The following is a 26,726-nucleotide window of genomic DNA, read 5'->3' as shown; positions in this document are numbered from 1 at the left end:
TGCTGCTACCCAAGTTAATGCAGCACAATAATAGAATAAAACAAAGATGTGTGGAAAGTGGTCCTTCTCTTCCTTAAATAGAGATATTTTTGCAAAATATGTCAGGGCAAACAAGAAAATGGTTTGTGATGTAAACAAGCATTAGAGTACCTTCATATTAGAGGTCAGCTTCCTTGACCCCTTTTCTCTCCAGGACTGGGAAAGAGTGGTTCAACTTTTACCTGGTTTTCCTAAAGGAATTGTGTGCTTCTCCTTCCACAAACCTCTGGTGCACAATCCCTGACAGTGCTTTTAAGCTGTCAAAGTCCAAACTGATCAGGTGGGTCTGCTGAGAGCAGACAGTAGTTCTGGTAAATGAACATCATGAACCCAGAGACATTTTTCAGTAAGACAACACCACTGCAGAATGTTCTCCAGTGGACAGTGCTCTGGTGTGCCATTCCACTTTCCCCTCACTAGTTCCCCTCTTAAAGTTAAGTTCACCTTTAATAAACGCCACCAATACTAATGTTTATGTTTGCATAAGTGAGTAAATGCAAGTTACGTCCTGAGGACCTCACTGCCACCGTCCAAGCTCGCTCGGCCCTGGCAGATGAACCTCGGGATTAAAGGGTGGGTTCAGTTCCGCGCATACTGCATCTCACCTAAAAAATCCATTGCGCAGGCTTGAAGGCTTTACCCACATGCAAAAAGTCCTGTAGCGACGGGCGAGGGTCGAAACGGCAGGTGAAAGATGCACTGGGAGCCGCAGACTCAACCCTGCATGCAGGCGGTTCAGGATATTGGTCATTTGAGACTGACCGGAGATGACAGTCTCTTGGGGCAGCACCCTGAACGACCAAGCAGCCTTTCCAAGGACAGCACTGCTTGCTCCACTCGGAGAGGGGCCTAGAAAAGGTGGCCTAAACAAAGCTCATCTCCACTTTCACCCGGTTGGTTAACCGCAGGCCAACGGGCATCTTCCTCCAATGCGGTCGCACAAAGAAAAGTCAAAGGCACGCACCTGCCTCCAAAGGTGTACCTAAATTAACTCTAGCATGTTGGAACATCAGAACCATGCTCGATTCTGCAGATAGCGGACGTCCTGAGCGTCGGTCTGCCCTAATTGCCCATGAGCTGGCTCGTCTCAACATCGACATTGCCGCTCTCAGTGAAGTTCGCCTTCATGAAGAAGGCAGCCTCAGAGAACATGGTGCCGGTTACACACTCTTTTGGTCAGGCAAGCCCAGAACCGAAAAACACCTCTCAGGAGTCGGCTTCATGATCAAAAACTCTATTGTTCCTAAACTCGAAAATCTGCCGACAGGTCACTCTGACCGCATTATCTCCCTACGCCTTCCACTAAACAACAAGCAACATGTTGTCATCTTTAGTATATATGCCCCAACTCTCCAAGCTGACCCTGCTGAGAAAGATAAATTTTACACTGACCTGCGCCTCCTTACCCAAAAGGTCCCTGCAGACGATAAGATCATTATCCTTGGTGATTTCAACGCCAGAGTAGGCAAGAATTTTGAAGTTTGGAAAGGTGTATTAGGCAAGCATGGTGTTGGAAACTGCAATGATAATGGTCGACTTCTGCTAGAATTCTGTGCAGAGCAACAACTCACCATCACTAATACTATCTTTCAGCAGAAAGATAGTCTGAAGACAACCTGGATGCACCCCCGTTCTAAGCATTGGCACCTCATCGATTATGTCCTGGTGCGACGGAGAGATGTCCGCGATGTCCACCATACCCGCGTGATGCCCAGCGCAGAATGCCAAACAGACCATCGGCTGGTGCGCTGTAAACTCAATTTCAAGATCAAAATCAAACCAAAAAGGGGCAGCATCCCAAGGAGAAAACTCCAAGTTAACAATCTCCAATCAGCCACAGTAAGAGACAGTTTCCAGGCAAACCTTCAAACTAGGCTCGAAAACATTCCCACAGTTTCTGCAGATTCCTCTCCTGAAACAATCTGGCATCATATTAAAAACAGCATCCTGCAATCCTCCGAAGAATCCTTAGGGTTCTCCCTCAAGAAGAACAAGGATTGGTTTGACGAAAACAACCAAGAAATCCAAGACTTGTTGAGGAAGAAGAGAACCGCCCACCAAGCACACCTTGCACTGCCATCCTGTCACGCAAGAAAAACAGCCTTTCGTCTTGCGTGCAGCAAACTCCAACAGAAACTCCGTGACATCCAGAACAAATGGTGGATTGATCTAGCTGAAAAAACTCAATTATGTGCAGACACAGGTGATCACAGAGGTTTCTATGAGGCCTTGAAAACAGCATACGGGCCTACATACCAGGTACAAAGCCCTCTACTCAGCGCTGATGGTCAAACACTTCTGACAGATAAAACCGCCATTCTGAATCGATGGTCTGAACACTTTCAGACTCTATTCAGTACCAACCGCACAGTCCAAGACTCAGCAATTCAGTCCATCACACAACAACCAGTAAAGTATGAATTGGATACTGCCCCCACTTTAGGAGAAACCCTCAAGGCCATACAGCAGGTGAAAATCGGCAAGGCAGCTGGGATTGATGGAATTCCACCTGAAATCTGGAAACATGGGGGCCCTGCACTCCACACCAAATTCCATGAGTTCGTGGTGCGCTGTTGGGAACTCGGCGAACTACCATCTGACCTTCGTGATGCAGTCATCATCACCTTGTATAAGAAGAAAGGAATTAAATCTGACTGCTCAAACTATCGTGGTATTACTCTGCTCTCCATTGCTGGCAAAATCCTGGCAAGAATACTCTTGAACAGACTAATACCCACTATAGCAGAAGGTATCCTTCCTGAAAGTCAGTGTGGTTTCAGAGCCAACAGGAGCACCACAGACATGGTATTTGTCCTCAGACAACTGCAAGAGAAGTGTAGGGAACAGAACAAAGGTCTCTATGTAACCTTTGTCGACCTCACCAAGGCTTTTGACACTGTGAGCAGAAAAGGTCTGTGGCAGATTTTGGAACGTTTAGGTTGTCCCCCTAAATTCCTCAAAATGATTATCTCACTCCATGAGGATCAGCATGGCCAAGTCAGATATGGCAATGCACTTTCTGAGCCCTTTTTAATTAAGAATGGTGTGAAACAAGGCTGCGTTCTCGCTCCTACCCTATTCACCGTCTTCTTTAGCATGATGCTCCAAAGGGCCACAGCAGACCTCAATGATCAGGACGGTATCTACATTCGATACCGTACTGACGGAAGTCTATTCAATCTAAGGCGACTGAAGGCCCACACTAAGACCTTAAACCATCTTGTCCGGGAGCTGCTTTATGCTGATGACGCCGCCCTTGTTGCCCACACAGAAGCAGCTCTGCAGCGTTTAACATCCTGCTTTGCAGATGCTGCTGAGCTCTTTGGTCTGGAGGTCAGCTTAAAGAAGACAGAGGTCCTCCATCAGCCTGCACCTCAGGATGTCCCCCATCATCCCCACATCACCATTGGTCAATCAGAGCTCAAATCAGTCCAACAGTTTAATTACCTCGGTAGCCTCATCTCCTCAGATGGTAAGATTGACGGAGAGATAGACAACAGATTAGCAAAGGCATATAGTGCTTTTGGAAAACTCCATAAAAGAGTATGGCGTAATAAACACTTGAAGAAAAGCACCAAGATCAGTGTTTACAGAGCCATAGGGTTGTCTACTCTCCTATACGGATCTGAATCATGGGTCATCTACCGCCACCACCTGCGTCTCTTAGAACGCTTCCATCAACGCTGCCTCCGTACAATTCTAAACATCCACTGGTCAGACTATGTGACCAATACATCTGTTCTAGAGCAAGCAGCTATCACAAGTATCGAGGCTATGCTGATGAGAACACAGCTGCGTTGGGCAGGGCACGTCTCCAGGATGAAGGACCACCGCCTTCCTAAGATCTTGCTTTACGGTGAACTTGCCACTGGCTGCCGCTTGAGAGGAGCCCCGAAGAAAAGATACAAGGACTCCCTGAAACAACATCTCAGCCTTGGCCATATTGATCACCATAACTGGTCTACTCTGGCCTCAAATCGGGAGGCCTGGAGACACACCATCTATAACGCAGCTGTCTCCTTTGAGAACACACGCAGGATCACCCTCGAGAAAAAAAGGCAACGCAGAAAGAACCGTGTATTGCAGAATACACCATCTAAGGAGTCTTTCTGCTGTGCCTTTTGCAATCGGATTTGTCTGTCACGTATTGGCCTCATAAGCCACCAGCGTGCCTGCAGCAAATGTGGATAGAGCCTTCCCAAATCTTCGTTCGCGAAGCCTAGCCATGATACTGATGAAATGCAAGTAGCTTCTAGAGGGGAGAAATTGCAAAAAGTAGGTCAAATACCAGGAGTACATCTAGGCATGCACTCAAGGGAAGAGTGGAGTTCTCAATCCTTTTAGTAAAATCATCCTTAAACATAAGCTTTTGTATGCATTGAAGACACTGAGTTACATATGAACCAGCTTCTACTGAAGAAAGACATTATGGAAAATTCAAACTCAAAACATTTTTCTAGAACATCCTTTGCAAGAAAGGCAAGATCCTATAGAGTTCAGTGGGCAGTAAAGAAAGACAGAAGCCTTAAAGAGTAGAGAAGGACTGACAGGTCCTTAACTAAAACAGGGAAAGATTGGTGAGTAGGCAGCGTGGGGAACACAGGGCAAACACACAGCTGACAACCAAAAATTTACCAGCTAGAATGTGTTCAAGTGCCATGGCATGCTTCCTTGAAATCTTCCCATAAATTAACCAAGCTCATACAGGAGCTTTGCAGCTCTGCAGAGTCCCACCCCTGGGTTCTCCCAGCCTACCATGTCACCTCTAGAGAAGGAGACCTTTACACTGCCTCTCAACAGCCAACAAGAGGGACAGAAGCAGGTTTTGGCTGATGGCAAAGAATGCAAGACAATAAAATTGCAGTGTAACACATTTTTGTTTCATACATAGAAACAAGACCAAAAATATTGTTTTGGCCTGCCAGATCAATTTAGTGTGACGTACACACCAGAGGAAATAAAACAGCAGGGGTTTTTTATGGTAGAGCAAATCTTAAAATGAAAGGACATACTTGTTCCAGTTGGCACTCAATATTCTCCAGGCATAAGCATTAAACCTGAACTCCAAATAAGCAGGTGATGATTCCAGCTTGCTCATCTAAATAGTGATAGCTTTTCAGAATTAATCTATTTTCAATTAGCTTGTGTAACTACATGGTATAATAAAACTTCCTTGGCTTTCACAGCAGGTGGCTGAAATGAGTCTTTTAAGTTCTTACCTATTTCTACCCTCCACAAAGAGAGTTTAATGACCTTTAGTATTTTCCCTTAAATTAAAAGTCTGCATATTTTTGCTTTTTCTGTCTCTGTTACAAAAGTGCCTTCCCAGTGCACTACACACATTATATAAACAAACTTTTGTCTGGAAAAAATATTCAATCAACAAGGTCACAACAGCAGAGCTCATCAGAAGTGTGTTTTAGTGCAGTTCATTCCATGACTGTCCTCTCTGAACTCTAACAGCAGATCCTTACTAAACTGCTTGGCCGATAGCATTTTATTTCGATGCCAAATAAAACCACTTTTAATACCAGAATGGGAACAAGGTCATAGCAGTCCTTTATCATATTTTATAGTCATATCTCTTCTGTTACTAGACAGAAAAAACATTTGGTACCTTTGTCAACGTGAGACTTATTAATGCAATAAACTAAGTTTCTTTAACAGATCTTCATGAGGTTTCCCTTCCCTGAAGACAATGCAGCTGCACTAATTTCTACCAGCCAACAGTATGCAATCTCTCTCTTTAAAGGAAAGGAACATACTAATTCTCATCTGGAAGTGCACAACCACATTTCTCAACTTGGAATTCATAATTACCATACATCATATATAGGGAATGTTAATGTTTCCTTAGGAATTCCTAGGCCAATCAGTACTAGGAAATGTTAATTTTTTTCCTAGTTTGCATAAGGGTCAATTATTAAGGAAATGGTGTATGAATCAATTTGAGTCCTTTCTAGTCACATAAAGCACTTCAGTGCAAAACTGAGCAACAAGTCATCCAGCAAGAACTTGGCAAAGTTCTAAACAAATGAAAACCACAGACAGAAAGCTGAAAAACTGGCCTAGGAAAAAACCCACAAAACAAATATGAAGAAAAAACTAAATGTTAAGAGGTATAGAAGGAGAAAGGACAAAAACACTGTGGAAAACTCAATGGATCAAATCTTATCTCTCACTCCTGCTAGGATCTTACCATTTTCACATAAAGCTCAGACAGCCCCTTAATGGGGCTCGGTATGGTGATCATGATCAGACCACAGCACTAGTGTTTTTGAGAACTCCTCGAAGCTCAGCTCATCAATGCCTCCTGGGAATGCACTTTCTTTCAATGCTTCCTAGTGTCCATTTGATACCTAAATGTAGTCTCAAGCTGGTACACTCCAGTGTACAGCCTGCAGTCATTGCTGTGCTGTGGAGAACTGGATGCTGGGGTGCTATAGGAACTTTCTGCACACTCAGGTATGACCAGATTTGAGCTCTAGCAGAGCAAGGATCAGAATGCATTTCAGATCTAAAGACACCTCAGGGAAAACATTCTGCTCATTCTTTCCTCTCTAGTTATGCTGTTTCTCTTAGGTCTTCTATAGATGTTAGGGACCAGGTTTAAAATCATGAACAGACTACTTTAGTTGATGTTTTGGAGAAGTCATAATCTTGTCAATTTTTTCTGATTATTCCAAGCACCAAAAATCTATCAGGCTTTAGCATGCCTTCTCCTTAACTTGAATATCAGCACTGAACATATTCCCATATACCATTTGAGACTCTTGTGACAAACACACAACTCAGCACCACTTCTCTCTCCGACTGTACCTGAATCCATGCCCTAATCATGAGTCCACAGGTTCTTCTGCTGTAGTAGACCAAATAATGGGACTCAAATCCCCTCTCCCATTGACCAGACTCAAGAGCAGATCTGAATCAAGTGAGTCTTGTACTCCATGACTGATGCTGGAGCCAAAACAGAGTAACACTACTACCTCTTTCTTTTCTGTCTTCCTTCACTGTACCTCTCTCCCGAAAGGGCTGATTCTGTCCTTTTCTTACCCGTCACTTTTGCAGGATCAGGACCTGGGTACCAAACTCTAGCTGCCAGCATCATAACACTGTTCACTGCAGGCGAGGATCTGCAGTCTGGAGCACAGGATTTAGCAAATTTTGAGGTGGGAAGGGAGACAATTTTCTTGAAGGGACACAGCAAGGCAGAGGCTTAACGTAGAGGACACAGCCGGTGCTTATGCTGTAGGGATATGAGATGCAGCAGGAGAAATAGTAGCTCTCTAGGAATCATTTTGCTTGATTCCGAAGGCAAGAACATAATTCTATTCCTGGTCAAATGGACAGTAGTCATGCCTTGGCCTTACACAGGCAGGCAGAATTCACACTAGTATACAATGGTTAAAGAGCTGCAAATGCCAAACTACAATGAGTTGCTGGCACAGCAATGGTAGGGGTAAATTATGCTGACAGCTGCCTCATTTCACAATTTCATACTCAGAATAAATTCTGAATTTGTTCTGACATTAGTGGAAACAAAATAATCTTCCTCTAGTTTACTGCATGAAATTTAGTGTTTGCACAGTGAAAAAAAAAATACACTTTCAGTCAGCTGCAATACCTCAAAATCCCACTAAAATGATTAAAGTTATTAGTGCCTCTTCAGAAAAGCTGCATCAGATTGCCAGGCTGGGTGATTTATAGCTTTACTGATGAGAATCACAAGGGTTCCAGATGACCAGAATCTTCTCCTTCCTTCTGCCTCTTCCAGGCATTATTATATAAACCTATTGTGCCTGAAGAGATGGGGAAATAAAAAGATCAAGCTGACATGGAGGCAAACATGCTGACACAGCTCACAAAGGTAAGCCCCAACTGCATAGCACAGAGCTTACTGATAAGTGTAACTCCAACGAGTCCTTTCAAAACCCTGTTAAACCCCCCCAAATGCCAATTTTTTCCTTGAGGTGTTCAATAAGCTTCACTCTCCCTTGAACCAGCTTTGTGCACAGTTGGAGAATGACTGTTGTTTTGGAGACTCAGCAAGACAGTGTCAGCTGTGGCATCTGAACAACTCCAGCAGGGCTCTTCATCCGGAAGGGGGAAAGAGATATTTTTTCATGGGCATCCTCTGGGGTCTGGTTCACCAGGAGAGCTGCTGGAACACTGAGGTACAATTGGAGCCCTTTTTTCAGGAGGAAGGGAGTTAATTGTGGGACACCGCTGGAGTTTGACAGCTTAGGCTTCAAACACCCTTCTCCAGTGACATTGCTCTGTCAATACTTTGGAAAAGACTCCAGTAGCTCCTTAATTTTGTGCAGATTGACAAGCTTCTGACAAACTCAAGCAAGTTTGAGGGATGTTAGTACTGTTACTGTCTCTGCTATATTTGAGCTGAGATTACAGGCAAATTCACGGGACAGTCCTGATAAGCTCTGCATCGGTCTTTAAGTATTATGCCTTATTTCCTGCACAGATTTCCCTTCTGACATGAACATATTTGACCCACAAGCAGGGGGTCAAAAGACAACTGATAAGAACCTTTAAGTCAACTGTGTATTTCACAAAAGAATCTCGCACCTCAATCCCTGAACTGTCCCTGTCAAACTTTCAGCAAAGGAACTAGAATGATGTAATGAGATTGTAAATATAATGCCTGATCACCTGTAATGGATGATTACAAGCTTTACAGGATTACTGAGTAGCCATGCTACTTTGTAATTGGAGAAATTATACAAGTTTTCTTTATATTAATAAACCTGTAGGAAAAGCTGTTACATTATATATCTTGCAATGTTTCAGTAAATTATATTCTTCCAGTATTAGCTCAATATTATTTAAACGTTCACAATGCTGGAAGGTTATTAATTGATCACCATAGTAGCATATGCACAATGTTTACACAGCAAGCATTGATCATTCTGATCACTAATACAGTGTGACAATAAGAAGATTAAAAAAAGACATGATAAATCAATGTCACTGAAATCCTTCCCTCTGCAGTGTACCACCTAGTAGAACTGAAAATGCCCAAAGGTTTTTAGTTATTCAAGTTTATTTTGTGTTTATTTGTGTTATCTATCTTCACTAACATTGTTCTCTTTAGCAGCCAGCTTGCACAATGGGGTCTGGTAAATCCACCGTAATTAAAGGTCTATTTGCAATTTTCTTTTAAGACCTCTTTACAAACAACTAGAAATTTACTGTCTGATCAGTTTTTCACTGAAACATTTAAGCTGAAAACTGACATGGAAAATCTTTTCCAAAAAGAACATTTCTAATTTTATTTATTTAGAATTGAAGGCATCACCTTGGGATTTGGCAGCATCTTAACAATTTTGAGTATGAGCTGCACCATGGCTTGTTAGCATCCTGCAAATTTTCACGTAAATTTGTAAAGTATTTCTTTCCTATTTGAGTCTCAGTTTTGATCTGACTACTGAGGTATCTGAATACCTTACTGGTTTTATACATTTTATCCTAAGCACACTCTGGCAAGGCAGAAGATGGTTGTTGAGTTTTGCTATAGAGAAGAGGCAACTTTCCCAAAAGCACCTTGGAAAGAGGCCACAAAGAGAGAAGAGTCTGGTTCTTTGGTCTAATGTCTGTTGAAATTTTTCAAGGTAATTATTTCCTTCTTGTGTTTAGTTTATGTCTGACAACAATGACATGCACAAAAGCAACAGCCTACCTGCATGGCCCCAACAAACATGCGTTCTTGTATTGTACTGAGGATGACAAACACACCTATGAACGACTGGGAGGGAAGAGGGGAGACACAAGGCCATCAAGTATGAGCAACAGGTTAAGAGACTGTAATCCACTTCTGGATCTCACCTCTGTAACCTATTTTCGCAGAGATGAAGCAAGGAACTGTAAAAGACAAAGGGGCCAGAAAGGGGACATTACGTATCTCATCGAAACCTAACTCCCCTCATTTCATGAACTCTGCTTCTTCTCTCCACTGATGCACAGCAGGGGTGATCCCAGACTGCTGGAGGTCGTGAGAAGAGTGTAAGCACAAGCCCCTGTCCCAGTGCTGCAGCTCTGCAGGGAAGTACCCGGTCTGAGGCCAGAGCTGTTGGATCAGGTTCTCTCACATCCCCCAAGCAGCAGGGACAGGGCCCAGGGGTCTTGGTCAAAGCACTGGTCTTTCAAGGTACCTGAAAACCCAGCGGGGCCCAAGGAACCTAAATGCCAGGAGACTGTTTTTTCCTTCTCTGCACTGGCAAAGTTAAAGACTAGATTGTGTGACTGATGGGCAAACAAATATCACAACAAACTGTAAGAGGACTTGAAAATCTCTACGTTAGAAGCATAAGGACTACCAAAGGCCAGCGGTCACACAGACAGAAAGCTCATAAGGAAGGATTCTGAAAATGCAGAGAGAAACAGCACAGGAAGTCTGCTCAGTGTAAAGCAATACTAGTCCTGGCCTTTCCAGGCATCTGCCCATGCTCCAAACTACCACATCACTAACACAAACAGTCAGGGCTATGGGCAACAGAAAACCATCATCTTTACAGTTTGTCAAGTAGGGGTCCCAGGAAAGGGGTGACTGTGTTCACTCACTGCTCTGCAATGGTGACCACCGCTCACCCCCTGCACCAAGTTAGTACAGACACAGTTATTTTCTTTTAAATTACTTCTTCCCCTATTCAACCACTTCTCTGCTTTGACTTAGAAAATAATACTAAAACTGCTTAATTTTACCCAAACATGCAGCACATGCTTTCTAGTTGTTCCCTGAATCTATTTTAATATATTTTTAAATTGTTGGTACTGCCAAACTCCATCTTCCCAGCATTATGTCAGAATGAAGTTTTTATCCAGCCTATGGTGGAGCATTCAAGTGCTTTTCTTCACTCCAAAAAATCAACTGTGTTGGTTTTCATACTCTCTAAAAAGCATTGGACATAACAATGTGTTTGAGATGCAAAGAGTAGAGAAACTTGAATTTACGTGGTTCAGTTCTGCATTCAGTGTAATGAAACCTGGTTCCTACTATTTCTACAGACTATTTTCTGTTCATGGCAGACCATGTGGGCAAGTAGCAGATGTTTCCTTTTAGTTTTCCATATGACTGTGTGAATGCCCAATATGTGAAAATTATTTTCTGGCAAGGGGTCTTACGGGGAACTCTGGCTCCTTTTGTGCTCTACACATTTCACTCAGATTTCCTGGGGCTCTCCTTTTATCCCCAGGATGGTTATTCAGTCTCTTGGTGGAAAAGTGAGAACACAATTATAGCATGCAGGTTTTAAGCTTGGCAACAAATGTCTCAAGTGCACTCTAGTGAGAGGGGAGTTCAATTAGCTTTTCTGACCTATCCCTGCAACTTAAGAACTATTTGGTAATCTTCTTTTCTGTGCTCTACACTACTGTGAGACACGGCTATGCTCTGACATATTTTACATTCAATATTAAGAGGAGCAGCTTATGTTCTCACTCACACAAAGGTATTCCTGAAAACCATACAGCAAAGCTGAATGCAATGAGGAGAAATGCTGGTTCAAGGAGTACTGTCAGGACAATCTTCCTCATAACTTTCAGGCACATGTGGGCTTTAGACACACCGCCCTTCAGCTTGCTTTGCTCAGTGCTCTCATAACCTTGGGAAAGCCATGTCAGAGAAAGCCCAGCAAGAAGGGGTGACAAAAGTGCCAGATCACAGCAGAAGCATAATCGACATGAGACTGAGAAAGACTTCTTGTGAGGCAAAGTGCCCTGCCTGGACCAGCCCATGGACTGTAAAATGCTCTGGTGCCTTCTGGCATGAAAAGCACTGTACAAAATCAAGTTGTTATCACCTATTCTGAGCACATGGAGAACTACTCCAGTTGGCAGGAACTTCTGGGAGGCTCTTTAAGAAAGAGAAAAATGATCTTACTGCAGTGTTTTTAAATAAGCATCTTTCTGGGACTGTTATTTGCTCCATTTTGTTAAAAAGTGAAAACAGAAGCAAGCATTGCATTGTTTTCCCTAAGCTTTTACAGGTGTTCACAGCACATCTGCTCCCTAGCACTGCTTTTTTAGATTGTGGGAGGGTCTGCACTGTTTTGCCAGAGAGGTGACTTTTCAAATAGCAGCACAGTAGTGACTGAACATGTTCAGGAGTAACTTCCCTTCACTTGTTAGGTCAAGCTGTGAAATACTCAGCCAGAGATGGACACGGATTTCCACTGACAACTATCACTCAACAGTTTCTGCTGCAAAAAAAGTAAAGTTTTTGTGGGTCTTTCTGCTGAAGCTTTCAGGACACACATTTATCTCCATAATAATGGTTTCACATACTGTCTGGAGGGAGGAGAAAGATATACGATACTGTCTTTGCATACTTCATTCTTTCTGTGATCAGTAAAATCATGAAAAGATTTTAAAAAACCAAAACAGACTATCAAAAAATTAAAAATATTACTGACTCTTGCAATTCAGTTTTGATTCTGACCTTGATTGTAAATGCAAGAAAGGACACAAAACCAGTCTTTTATCCTATTACCAAAGGAAGAAAAATAAACTCAAAAGAGACACCAAAGTAGTATGTGTTTCAGCATTCAGCTGCAATGCAAAATTAAAGCTTCTGACTTCATTCAGCTTCATTAAAACCCCTTAGGGGGTGACAGCGGTGTTAAGCTCCCATCTACATTATGGTATTGAGCCCACTCAAAAATATTCCTGGTAGTTCTGAACATGGACAGCATTTAGTGGCTGTTCTATGTTTATCTGCTGTACATCTCAACCAGTCTGCACTCCAGCAGCAACTGGAGAAGAACTTGGAAAAAGCTTTGGAATCACTATCACAACGGAGACGTGATATCATGCCCTTGCTTTTGGTCACTCCACAGTCCTCTGGGAGCAACAGTTTAGCTGAATTGCCTAATTTTCCTTGATAGGCAAGTTGACTGTGTCACAGAGAATTCCTACACCCAAGAAGGGTGATAAATATGCAAGAGGCTGTGTGCTCATTTAATACTTTAATCCTCCTGCTACCACTAGTCATGTTTTGTTCAACTCTGAAGCAAGGAAAATGCCATGTAAATAACACACACTGAACCATCCAGCCCAGGAATATGATGTGTTCACTTTATGAGGTCTGAAGCTGTATGTATCAATGGTTCTGCTGATTTCTACACAAATCCAGTAAATCTACAGCAGTTGGCAGCAAGTTTTCCTAAACAAGGCACTGAAGACAGCTATGCCCATCTTTCTCAGTATTTAGGCCACAAGGTCATAGGAAATACCACAAAACTCTCTTTAACTTCAGCAAAGAAGGTGTAAAGTCATGCATTTTACTGTTTAAACCAAAATTCCCCTTCATTCATTTGAAGAAAAACCTAAATATTAGGTTTATGAGCTGCCAAAAGCAATATAGCCAGCACTGAGATTTCCATAAACATATGCTGACATTATACTGTCCTTGTTGCAATGTTATGCTACGTGCATGAAATTGCTTTGCAAGGCACAAATATTCAGAGCACAGATCTCTTACAGATCTATTCTAGAGCTTCTAGCTTCAATAATTTAGGCACTAAAGCTGGTAGGAGGCAAAAATTAAATGAAGCCTATTCAAAAGTTTTCCAGGCTATTTTCATCATTAAATACTTGCATTTACATACTCTTTTGGGGTAACTTTGTCTTTTCCTCTATTAAGTAACACATTTTAGCATGAGGCAATATACTTCAGTGTTTTTCAAGCTAAAACATGAATAATGAAGAATTTTAGTTCTGACTTTACTACCCCCTACATTTTTAAGTCCTATCAGAGTTCTAAGCCTGTTCCATGACCAGAACAATTGCTTAAAGACTGAATTAACTGTTACTGCCTGCAACCAACATGTGACACTATATATTTTCAATACTGCTACCAAAAAAAAAAAAAAAAAAAAGAGTGTGGACTATACAGCAAATGAGATCCAATTATGAGTTTACTCAGAGAAAAGGTCCCCTCTGAGAGCTACCAAAAAAAGGTGCAAGGGGTTAATGAATTCAATTTTCATACTGCAGCAATCTAATTACTACATTCAAGTTGATAAGCAAACATCACTATACTGGGTCCAGAGCAACCCTGACAACATTATGCAGTTTAGTTCAACTGGTGATCACAGTTCGTGTTTGCTGGAGTACAGGGACAGAAACAAAGCTCCCCTTGCTATACAGTAAGTACATGGGCAGCTCAGTGAAACAGAATCTTCCCCAAAATTAGCTCAGTAGCACTTGGATTTTCTGCCCATACAGAAGTGGAGCCCCAGTGGCACTGAAGTCACTTCTGATGCATCATTGGAAACAATGAATACACCAGTAAAGTCCAGAGTTAAACTTCTTCCAATACTACAGCACTTAGATAAGATATGCTCATACAGATACTGCCAAATACTGTGGATGAATTAAAGGGGAAAGGTTTTTGTATTCTTCTGTGATTTGTAACCAAGTATTGCACATTTTAACATGATTTCTTCTGTTTACTGCAACCGTCTAATACACAGGTTTTATATAACATCTATGCTTAACCAAGGCCAAGTAAAACTCAAAGCAGAAAATATTTTTCTATGACAAGAACATACAAAATATGCAACTTGCTACTACAGCAATTATTTCTGCTATAAATTTTCAAAAGGCATAGATATACACATTGAATATCACAAGTAATCAAAATTACAATGGAATAAATAGATTAAAGACATAAAAGCACGAAGAAAAAGAATGAACTAAAGATGAGAATTGGAAATGAAATGATGAATGGCAAAGTTAGAAGAAACTACGTGGGAAATAAAAAAACAATGGTGGATAAGAACCAAAGATGATGGGATGTGAAGAGACAGTAAAGGACTGTCTGCCAAAGAAGATAAGATCAAAGAAACAGTATAGAAAGATGAGATTTAAAGAAGGCAAAAGAGACTTCAGAAAATCCTACAGACAGGATATTTAGAACTGCTTTCATTTGCTCAGATATGCTGCCACTGGACTTGATACAAAAGAATTAGGTCAAGATGGATCATTTAGGGCAAAAAAACCCAGTGATTTTTTTTGAAGAACTTTATGTATGCAAGCAACCACACACTCATGCATATAGTACTTCCTGGTTGGTGAGGAGTGTCACTTAATTGCACCATGTATTTGTTTTTTTGCAATCAAATGCTGCAAGCAAAGAGGGTGTAAGTGACCCCTCCCCACTAACGCCAGTGCCCTAATTAGCCCCTTTTCTCGGGTGGTGCTGATGGATCTCTGAAGTTGATTTACCTACCAGCTGTGCAATTCTGCAAAAGCAGCTTTGATCTTCTTCACTGAATTATCCACTTCCTCTTTGATCATCACACGGTATCTGGTTAGAGAAACAGTGCAACGCTGCAAGTCTTTTACTGATTTTTCAATGTTTGGCCCTAAAATAGAAAACCAAAATTGCACAAGTGTCAGAAAGCTGGCTTTGGCTTTTCTGAATGAGGGGGCAGGAACAGTTCAAAGTGTTATTTGCCCAGATTAGGATGAAGTGGTTATCCTCCTGAAGTCCATAAATCCAGCTATTCCATAGTCCTTCCCTGGTGCTCTTCAGTTTCTAAACGCTTGCTCAAACTCATCACCCAAAACAAATAAATATTATAAAGGTACTATTAGTTAGAATTACTTATTTCAAATTCCATTTAATATAATGTTAAGTAGCCCATAAATTGTTCTACCCATTTTTGTTATGCTGAACATGATTCTGCTCTCACTTTCCAACACATCATCCTCACATACGTGAATTCCCATTTTTTTGCCTAGAGGCCTCAGCTCTCTTACCACGTCAGAACATAGCAATCAGAGATCCAATTTACCTCTTTTTTTAACTGAATCATCTGTCTTTGTTTCAAGTTGGGTTGTAGCATTGGATGATTTAACTGAGGAAGATTTTGACTTTGGCCTGCCTAGGTTACACTGGAGTTGAACTGATGACTGAGGAGGCTCATGCTGTTCTACTCCATTCATATTCTTTGGGCTTAATTCCACAGATAATCTCTGGCATTCTCGTTCTCTGTCTGCAAGAAAACATTAAGGATGAAAACAGGGAGTTATAAGATTAGGAAAGATATGAAGCCTTATTGTTAGGGCAGAATGACTTTATGCCTAAACACTGGAAAAATCAAAGGTGTTTTCACTGGCACACATTCCACAGGACCTCAGACAGCCATCACAACAATGACATTGTTTTGGTTATTAAACACTAATTGGAACACTTCTATGTTTTAACAGTCTAAAAAAGAAAAACTAATTTAAAAAAATCAACTCTTTCATGCTGATATGAAAAAATACCTCATAACATAAAAAGTAAACTATCAATTATAATTTTAGCCTGAATATTTGAGAATAGAACTAGAGAGGAAGTCTGCTATGGAAAGCAGGAGACTTTAATGTTGATATATATATATTTTTATATATATATATATATCTCACATACCAAAAAACGTTCCTCATTTTATCAGAATTTTAAAAGCACTGATTAAACATTCCTACCTGAAATACTTACCTTGCCTGATTAAAGATTTCTATCAAAAGCAGCTGCTAAGAGGAACTAAGCAGGAAATGAAACTATGTCAAAGATTAGGTTCCTGGGTTCAACAGCTTCAGAGGGATATGATAACAATGCCTGAGACTATTTGGCTGCCACAAGATGACCTGGTTTCCTCCTTCCAAGACTCCAAAAGGATTCAAGATATCAGTATCATGACAGAGAGACAAGCAGCCCAAGAATGACTATGAAAACTGAAAGGTGAGGCCAGCTATTACTGCCACTGTGAATTTTACTTAAGGAAACAAGCATAGAAAATGATTTGTTGTGTTAACTCTTCTTTCTAATCTTTGTATTCACTTTGATGAATGAATGATAGTTTGTTCTGAAGTTGCTCTTTATGCATCACCTTATTCAGCTGATGGTGTGTGGTGTCTGGAGAAAAGGGGCTTGTCAGATTAACAGCTGGATTACAGCCCAGGGAGTGAGATTTACACTGAGGGTTACCACATGGATAGCTGCAGCCTATCAACTAGTGACTTCTTTGTCCTGGCTGGGCATTAGGACAGGTGTAAAGTATATCTTAGTTTTCATGGCAATCACATAACACCAGAGGAACAAGGAGGAACATCAGCGCTCACATTTTAAACCAGCTTTTGTTTAAGGGCTTTAAAAGGTGAGTCTGAAATCAGAAAAGGTATCTTACATAAAACAGTAAGAAAACAGTGAAAGAAGTTAAAGAAACCTGTGAATCTGTGCAAGCAAGAAACATCAGTAATGCAGCACTCTGAGCATGCCAAAGGTTCATGGCAGGTACTAGTCTCACACACAGTGAGGAACTTCTGAGATCTCACACTAATGCAGATAGCTTTGATCTATAAAGAACATTCTTTCTACTGTCAGTTAAGGCTGGCCTTGCTAAATAGCTCTAACAGATAGTTAGAAACAAGCAGACTACCAGCTAACCCACAGAGAAAGGCCAGGGCTTTTGGGTTCTGTCCCGAAGATTAGATCTTCTGGAATTTGTTGTTTAAGTGCAAAATTGTTTTAACTAAATTTAATTAGCAGCTTCGGTACACTTGTCAAGACAAATAACAAATTTGACAGCTTTTTGCCTAAAGAAACTCATCTACAACAACAATACTCTAAAAACTTTTCAATCATCTTTTGTCTGCAATATACTTTGACAAACTGTTTCTTGCAAAATGACACATGAGCGACTTTAAAACCCATCAGCCAGACAACCAACATGGACTAGCAAGCAATGATTTGGTATGCTGCAACTAGACTTCCAAATCTGACTGAAGACAATCAACAGAATGAAAAATACCTTAAGAAAGTCTGCATCAAACCTCTGAAGACTTGGGCCAGCTAAGAAACGTGTGTAACAAAATCTAGGGACAAAGTCTCTTTCAAATACTTGAAAGAGAAATCAAAGGTTTGGCTAATAGTAGCTACAAGTCAACTGCTGCACGGTTCAGTACATGGAGGTTTGGAACTTCAGCACTAGTCTAACGTGTGACATCTGCTCTATTAACAGCCAAGTATTACCACACCTGCCAGTAAATAAACTTGTTTTGAAATCTGCTGAGCTGCCATCTTCAAAATGAGTGGTTTATCTTTTTATAACAGCTTGCAGTTCAATACCTTTTAAATCAAGTGAACCTCATAGATTGGCTGAAAGAAGAAAAAAACCCACACCTCCTGAGATATAAACAGGAAGTTAGAAAGATTTACTCGAAATCTTCCTACGTGAAAAAATAATTTCAAAAAGTAGGAAAGAGATCAGTATCTGATCTGTATCTGGCTTTACCCAGGTCCCAACAAGTGATAGCATGGCAAGGCAGCATTAAATATCCTTCCAGTGCATTCAACACATTCCCTTCTTTACAAGGGAATGTACAGAAATATGTACAACAAAATACTTCTAAGAAAGATGGAATAATGTCAAGAAACAAGCAGATCTGAACTAAAGGCAATAGCCACATGGTCTCCTCTATCATTTTCTAGCACGGGACACATTATGGAGACACACTCACTACGCTGCATCCTCCCTTCTGCTTCCTGAAGTTCCTTCCAAGCAGCCACGATTTTATGGCTCTGAAAGACCTGATCTTACAAACTGAGAGTTGGTACAGGCAAAGCTTCAACCTCATGTTCCTCATGGGGAGGAAAGTATTAAGGAACTGGGAACAGACACCTGACTGTGATCCTTCTAATCTGTGAACTGTCTGAAGGTGATGGGGAAATGACTACAGTAACATTAATTTGATACAGAAGGAACCAAAACAAACAAGCCAGACAAGGACAATACAAAGGAGATTTCAACACAAGAGGGAGCAATATGAAACTGGTGCACTTTGGACTCACTTCAGCATTTCAAACTGCTTTAGAAGAGTCTATACGACTTGCTCAGAAACCACAAGGGCACAGATGCTGGCCCCTGAAGGATCTTGATCACCTTTCTACTCTATTTAGTTCCATGTATTTCAGCACAAATGTAACAATATGTACATAGCTGGCTTTTGACCTCAAGGAAGTAGCTATTACACTGGCTGTGAAGAAAAGAATTCTAGTACAATTGAAAGTAAAGAAGAAATTCTTTCCTTCTCTCTATTATACAATTTGCCAGGAACTTATTTTACTATGCAAGAAAAATCTGAATATTAAAGTTTCAGATTTTCCTTGCTCTCTATTTCCTTTCTTTTCTGCCATTTTTTTTTAAATCCCTCTCTCCCTCTTGTTTTTGAAACAGAGGATATATATAAAAGTTGAAAAAATCATAAAGCTATGGTCATATCTCATTTGTCACTTGCAAAAGCAAAGAAAAATTTCAAGATACCTTTTGCCCCTTATATGTACAACTAACTCTTCACTGTATCATGTCAAAGAGAAAAAGAACAGGACTCGATCCCAGTGACAGAAAAAGATCACTAACAGCATGGGTACTCTTCTTGCATTCAAGTCTTTTACCCCCTAGAAAATGCTCCCCAGGCATAGACAATTCAGTTTATGTACTTTATTCATGCATGTATCATTTCAAAAAATGCCACTCTAAGAAGTTTCCTTCTTGCAGAATAAGTGGCAAGAATGCTTTTAGTATTATGGAAATGCAGAGTCTTCTGGCTTATGAAATATTTTATCTGAAGTAAGTGGGAGTCTTTAGCAAGGGCAAGAAGTGTATCTCTGATCCTTGATTTCTTGGTAAGTAGTTTTGTTTGCTTGCTATAGGTTGCAGAGTTTTCATTTAATTGATCAGAAGTTGGGACCACCAAAGCAGCCGAGAATTCATTTCGGGACAATTATACATTTGGCACATTCCTTTAAAATGAGATTCAAGAGCTGTATTTGCAACCATGGAAAAAGTGATTTCAAGGAAAGTTCTTTTAATAGTCTCAAATACTGCTTAAGACACAGGAAGAAAATACTAACAGCAGCAACAATCCAGGGCTGTCAGATGACCGAAATGTGAAGAGCTGAAAAACCACTACCAATACTGACAGCAATTTATTATGAGCTTTATGAACTTGTAGGCAAAAGCTTTCACAGAGCTTCTCCCCCAGAGGAGCGAGTTTTTTTTCACTGATGTTGCTATAATCATAACTCTGCATCTACTGTGACCCAGGGGAGAAGAACTGTGTTACTGTTCCCCCTCGTTACAGAAGTGGTTCCTAGACCCCAGCAGAAACATGCATGTACTAAGAGGCCCTCCCTTCCCTGTTAGGGACAGCCAGTGGAGATCTACTGGGACTAGCCTATTCAGGGAAGATGAGGAAAAGAAAAATGGACTAGTTTAGACTGAGCAATAAAGAAATCCAGTAATACGCCATGAGCTCATAATGCTCAGATATCTTTGCTCCCTATGAGGGACTTAATCCTTCTGTTAACCATTTGACACTCAAGCCATTTTCTAACCCTGCATTCTTATGTATTTCTACCTGTAATACTCTGTATAAGCTGGGCCCCTAATTACAGTTTGATTCTTTTGTCTCTAAGTAAAAAAACAACATTTTGCAAGGTGAATAGTGCCCAGATATAGATCTATTTGCACGACTTTAATAGCTATGAGCATTATTTTGCACAAACACATCTCTCCAACATATTATTCTACTTCAAGGCAATAAAAATACCGTGATCTTTATGTAAATGGAGGCTTGGCTATTGCCACTTAAAAACGTGCCCTCTGTCAGATGAGCTGACCTCTGATTTCTGGACAGTCCAGTGCCGATCCTACAAATCCTGAGCCTTTGTTCTCCAGAGAAGTGGTTTCCAGTTTCTGATTGGCAGAACCACGGCAAGAGTTGTCCTTAGAGCATCCGTTCATATGACAGTCATGTATTCCCTGGGGCTCTTGAGATGCCTTCTCAGGTCCATTCTTGTTTTTAGGATCTTTATTGCCTTGATGCTGTTTAGATTTGCTTCTTTTTCTCCTATTGTTCTAAATGGAGAAATACGGCAACAGAGACATCATTCAATGCAAATCATACAAATTCAAAATACAATCAGTAAATTGTCCACAATCCTAAAATGCCATAAAAGTGACACTGGTGTAATGCAATTTACAGGCCATGATGTGCTATACAATACATTGTACTGGTTCATCTGAATATATAAACTGTTTCAAATAAAACCTGAAGCCCCCAACTTAATTTTCCCTGCCCTTCCACACAAAATACTTGCATTGTAAAATGGTAACAGAGCCTCTGTTAAGATGCTGCTCAAAATGTTTTGCACTTAGAACAAGCAGTTCCTAACCATTCAGGGAACATCCACACAGTAATACAAACAAACCCTTAAAGCATTGCTTTGATCAGGTAGATAGTGGTCATGGACATAGGTTGGTCACTGCTACTGTAGCTCTTCCAACCATAAAGAGGAGCCTCACAGGCTCACAGCGACTCACAGGGCAGCCTTCTGCTACAGTTACAGCTTGGAGATACTTCAAGTGTCATATCTGGGATATGATCTTCATGCTTCTGTATCTGACTTGATAATGTTCCTAATGTATGACTCCTAACAGAAGACTTCTATGCACAAGTTATTTTTACACCTGGCAGCAAAAATTCGAGCAATATAACTGGCTGTGACTATCCAGGATACAGTCGCTTATTTGAAGTGTTTCTGCACATGGGCTGTTTTGGGATTTGTTCTGTACTTGTCCAGGGTCTGGCTCCCACACACATGTACACACATGGGCTGTCCCAGAAACCCTCTCAGAACACTTGGGCTTAGCAAGACAGTGACAGACGAATAGGATTAAAAATAGTACACACATTTGCTTTCAAGTACTCTGTTTACACATGTGAATGAAGTCACCTATGCCAGAAAAGGCAAAATACTGGCCAAAATAAAAGCACTACATTCAAGTACAAACAGATCTAAATGCCTTGATGCTCAAGAGCAAGTTCTTACCTTCTTTTTCCCTGTCATATTCCATTCCTTTAGAACCTGAGTTGCACTGCCTAGAGAAAGGAAAGATAAAACATTTGAACAAAAGTTCAGCTATGAAAAAGAAGCGTGTTCAGGAACAGTTTCTAGTCTCCTAGCTGAGCAGCATTTCCATTTGTTGCGAATTCTATTATATGGGGAGAACAAAATAGGTACTGATGCCTTTTTCCTCCTTAGTTACCTGTTTTGATTGCACTACATACAGTGGATGGTCCACTTGGCACTACTGGCTTTTTATGGACTTCATTTCACAAATGATTAAGTGTGGGTGTACCTTAAAGCATTAGCATAAGCCTCAGAAAAAATCAACACTCAAATCTCTTGCCTGAAAAGGGAAGTATCTCAGCACCCTAGTGTAAACACTGAGTACAAATCAGATAGTCCATCCTGACTCTAGAGCATTTAAAACTTTAAAAAACTCTTGGCATTTTTATAATATGTTTTCTATGTGTTACCTGTCGCATTCAGAAGACATAAGAACATAAAAAATAAAGATTTAATTAGCATCCAAAAGAGTAATTTTGTGGACTCCTGCATAAATTCTGCATTGCACAAATGCAGTAAACTTAGGCTTAGTAGAAAAAAAAAAGTCAAAATTTATGTTGAAAAATATTTACAATTTTGTATACTTGAAATTCTGTCTGTCAGCCATGAGTTGATCAGACAAATTTATGGAACAAAGCAAGCAGAGCCTTGGTTAGACCAGTGCCAGCTGCAACGTTATAAGAAAACTGTTCTCCTTCTGTTTAACATCATTATTTTTTTCTCCTGGACCATAACGCTGAAAATAGATGCTCATGGTAAGCATGCAGTCTAAATCGTCATCCAAATTACTAAGGCACTATCTTTTTAATCACAATCAGATCAAAGGGCTTCTGCTTGAATTTTAAGCACTGCACAAATCTAGTAAGTACTCATTTATTATCCTTTTCAAATGGATTTCATATCCAGACATTCTTCTCACTCCTTTCAGTGAACTCTTGATATTAGTATTAAGAAGAATTGCTGTTTTCAGACTACCATGAGTCATCAATTTGTATTCAGCCAAAGATGTGTGAGGTTTTCAGATGTACCAAAATTATTTTTCTATCATGATAAAGCAGGTCCAAGATTATCTGGTAAGACTATCACACACATTAGGAAAGATTATGTATATTGCTAGCAGTGCTAAGCCTAATTTGTTAAAAAATGTGTATGGAATCCATCAAAGCCATGTTTTGTTTCCTACATGGCATAGCAATGCAGATACAAGGCTAAGAAAACTTCTACTTTGTGTATAACTATATACATACCTATATTTAGTGACACACATACATACTTATGTACATGTAAGTACAATCCCCTCTCCTAAAGGTTTGCTATCTTTTGACAGGTGTTGTGTTTCATTATGAAGAAATAAACCCTACCATTTGCTGCCCATTTTACTCTGTGCTGCTGAAAGTATGTGATTTCACGTGACAGCTTTGTTAACTGTTTTCACAGTATAAACCAACACCCTTCTTGTGTTGGCTGGTGGTGTCTTTGCTTTGCTTCCCTCAGCTTCCCTGTGAATTCTGTGCATGGTGAGGGTTATTTTAAGGATTCTCCCAACTAAACTCCATTTCTTCCTGTTAGGAAATGCACTAACTGTCCAAGTCCCAAAGCCCTCATTTGAACTCATCATTATAATTTGTTGAACACATCTACAAAGCAGCTGATCAGACCTTCTGATTATGCTTAATTAGGTAAACACTAGCATAGCAAATAAAACATTTGAACCTTCTTTCATTTAAATAAAATTTCACATATAGAAGTAAATTCATAATAGAGACATCACCTAAATGCTACTCCAGATACAAAGCAAGATGGAAAATAATCTCAGGAAACTAAATTTGAACGTTTTTTGATTCAGCATGCAGCACCTCAGAGAGAAGCACTGAATGGAGGTGCCGAGCCTTTTCATTCAGCACAGCCACCCCCACGTTTTTCTTTGCCTCTGGCAATGATTTCTCTGCAAGCGTTATTTCAATCTTAGCAGTTTTTGTCATTCACGTGAAAAAATACTCCAAGTGCTAGATTCATTCTATCCACAGTGGCAGCTGCATGGATACCTATCTTTTCTCAGGCTTGCTATTGTTTCCAGACAGTAACAAATATTGGCTGTTTTCAAATGCTCGCTCACAGACTTCTGAAGGCAAGGCACAGTCATCACAAACTGGTGAAGTTCAAACAAAGAACATCTGAACAGGTACAACAGCTTGCTTCTCTTCACGACTTTGTTGCACTCTTGCCCTGTTTCTTCCATACAGCAGATGACAACACATGGTTATGAAAACACTTCCCCTTTTAAGTGCTCATTGGAAACAATTCATAGGCCACAAGCAAGCAACGGCAACTTAAGACAAAGTAAATTGAAAGTAACTTACTGAATAGTCATGGAACAATCCTCCACTTATTTCCCCAGGACATACATTACAGGAAAACAAAATTATTGTTAGATGCCTCACACTTTCCTTTTCCTGTGTGTGTGCACAGACAAACTCAATTCCATAGATCTATTAGAATGTCTATGCAGTTGCCTGAATCAAAAAGAACCACATAGATCCGATAGAAGAGTTATGATGCATTTATAAATAGTCCAGTTTGCTTGCACCTGCTTTTTGCATACTGTTAAGTCCTAGTGTATCATGATGCTTTTTGGATGATACATTTTAGTAAGTTAATCCAAACCAAACCCCAAACTATTCTTAAGTAAAATACATATGAAATAAGCAACTTGCTGAGATAGCAAAAATGCAGAATTTTTAAGAAATACAGAGCCTTTGAGACCACTGAACTTCTAGTAGTCTTTATGCAGCCCCCAGCTACAAAGATTTTGAGAAGATTTGCTCACGGTATGCCATTATTTCCGCAAAGGGTTTCTCACAGACTTTGGTGAAAGTTCAAAATACTTGACATTATATATTTATCAGAAAAGTGTTATTTAAATACAAGTGACCTTTCATTAGAGATGATCCAGATTTAGAATGGCTCAAACTTCCGATGGAGTCTTGGCTCAGCCATTATAAATGTCAAGGCTATTTGCAAAATTCAGATTGAGGTTTGAATGTCAATTCAATGTATGCATCAAGTTCAGGGGTTTAGGGGCCTGGCTATCTGCTTCAGAACTATCCCAAATTCTTATTAGTTACTGTGTCTTCAAGAGTGAATCATTTCCTGACATATTTACTTTTAAAAGCATTGACTTTTATGCAGAATAAAGGAGGTGGTCTGCAACAAAAATGGTATCAAAAATGGCAAAGTCAGGTGGAACAGATAAACAGCCATGTCAAACTCATAGCATAGAGAAGCAAAGATGCAGACAGGAGGATCAATTATAAAAAAAAAAATTAACTAAGTGCCACACTGATCAGATTTCAGAAAAAATACATAATATATTTTCACAGAATATGTTGAGTTGGAAGGGACTCACAAGGATCATTAGCTCCACACAGGACCATCCCCAACAATCCCACCATGGGCCTGAGAATATTATCCAAATGCTCCTTGAACTCTGTCAGGCTTGGAGCTGTGACCACTGCCCTGGGGAGCCTCTTCCAGTGCCCAAGCACGCTCTGGGGGAAGAACCTGTTTCTAATATCCAACCTAAACCTCCCCTGACACAACTTCAGACCATTCCCTGGGGTCCTGTCACTGGTCACCACAGAGAAGGGATCAGTGCCCGCCCCTCCTCTTCCCCTCACAAGGAAGTTGTAACTGCACTGAGGTCTCCCCTCAGTTTCCTCTTCTCCAGGTTGAACAGACCAAATGCCCTCAGCCTCTCCTCACACTGCTTCCCCTCAAGGCCCTTCCCCATCTTTGTTACCTGCCTTTGGACACTCTCTAACCAAAACTGCCACAATATTCAAGGTGAGGCCGCCCCAGTGCAGAGCAGAGCAGGACAATCCCCTCCCTTGCCCGGCTGGTGATGTAGTTCCTGATGCCCCCCAGGACACAGTTGTCCCTCCTGCCTGCCAGGGCACTGCTGACTCATGTTCAGCTTGTCATCGACCAGGACCACCAGGTCCCTTTCCCAGCACTGCTTTCCAGCATCTCATTCCCCAGTCTGTACACACATCCAGGGCTGCTGCCCCATCCCAGTGCAGAATTGGGCACTTTCCCTTGCTGAACTTCTGATGTTTGGTGATTGCCCACTATGTTGAGCCACTAGAGACAACAAACACTTTTAGCATGCAATTGAATCCCTCATGTCTTAGCGAAAAAAGCGCACTATACTCACCATCCATGAAAGCTTGAACAGCCTTGTCTACATTGTTATCAAACTGCTGCAACACCAGGACTATCTCATTATTGCTTTTGTTCGGAACAATTGATCGTATTGCATTGATCTGGAAGGAAAAGAAAGAAGACAATAGCATATGGGTTTATCATACTCCTTTAAACAACAAGGTACCTCTGTGCCAATGCACATCCATATAAATGCCTGTTACACGTGACACGCTCAGGAGCATACAGCAATGTGTCTGTACAAAGCAATACCCATCCTGTCCTTACCTGGCCCATGCAAATAATGAAGCAATTTCTTCAGGACACCAAATCATAGAACTGGTAGCCAGTAATCCTGGAAACAAATCCTACCCTCAGCAACAGTGGGAGAACTAGCTTAATTAAGTTGACAGAATTTGGCTTTATGCTTCTTTCCTAAATGTTCTATTTGCTGCCATGGGTCTTGATACATCACCTACACAAACTTAGTGAGTACACAATTACTACAACA

General features: G+C 40.7%; 1 protein-coding gene across 1 annotated transcript in view; it reads right to left on the bottom strand.

The window, feature by feature from the left end:
* Positions 1–26,333, bottom strand: part of SPATS2L (spermatogenesis associated serine rich 2 like) — a 37,402-nt gene extending 11,069 nt beyond the window's left edge. Inside the window, exons 1-5 of the mRNA XM_039387492.1 lie at positions 26,229–26,333; positions 21,935–21,984; positions 20,723–20,960; positions 15,852–16,052; positions 15,284–15,419 (exon numbers count right to left, since the gene is read on the bottom strand). Of these exons, the coding sequence (XP_039243426.1) occupies positions 15,284–15,419; positions 15,852–16,052; positions 20,723–20,960; positions 21,935–21,984; positions 26,229–26,235 (632 nt within the window). The 5' untranslated portion in view covers positions 26,236–26,333. The remainder of the gene's footprint in view (positions 1–15,283; positions 15,420–15,851; positions 16,053–20,722; positions 20,961–21,934; positions 21,985–26,228) is intronic.
* Between the last annotated feature and the right edge of the window lie 393 nt (positions 26,334–26,726).

Source organism: Pipra filicauda, unplaced genomic scaffold, assembly GCF_003945595.2.
Source record: "Pipra filicauda isolate LSUMZ 115617 unplaced genomic scaffold, ASM394559v2 scaffold569_size315192_pilon, whole genome shotgun sequence".
In the NCBI taxonomy this organism is placed as follows: Eukaryota; Metazoa; Chordata; class Aves; order Passeriformes; family Pipridae; genus Pipra; species Pipra filicauda.
Note: the sequence above shows the minus strand (reverse complement) of the source record. Positions and strands in the feature narration are given on the sequence as shown.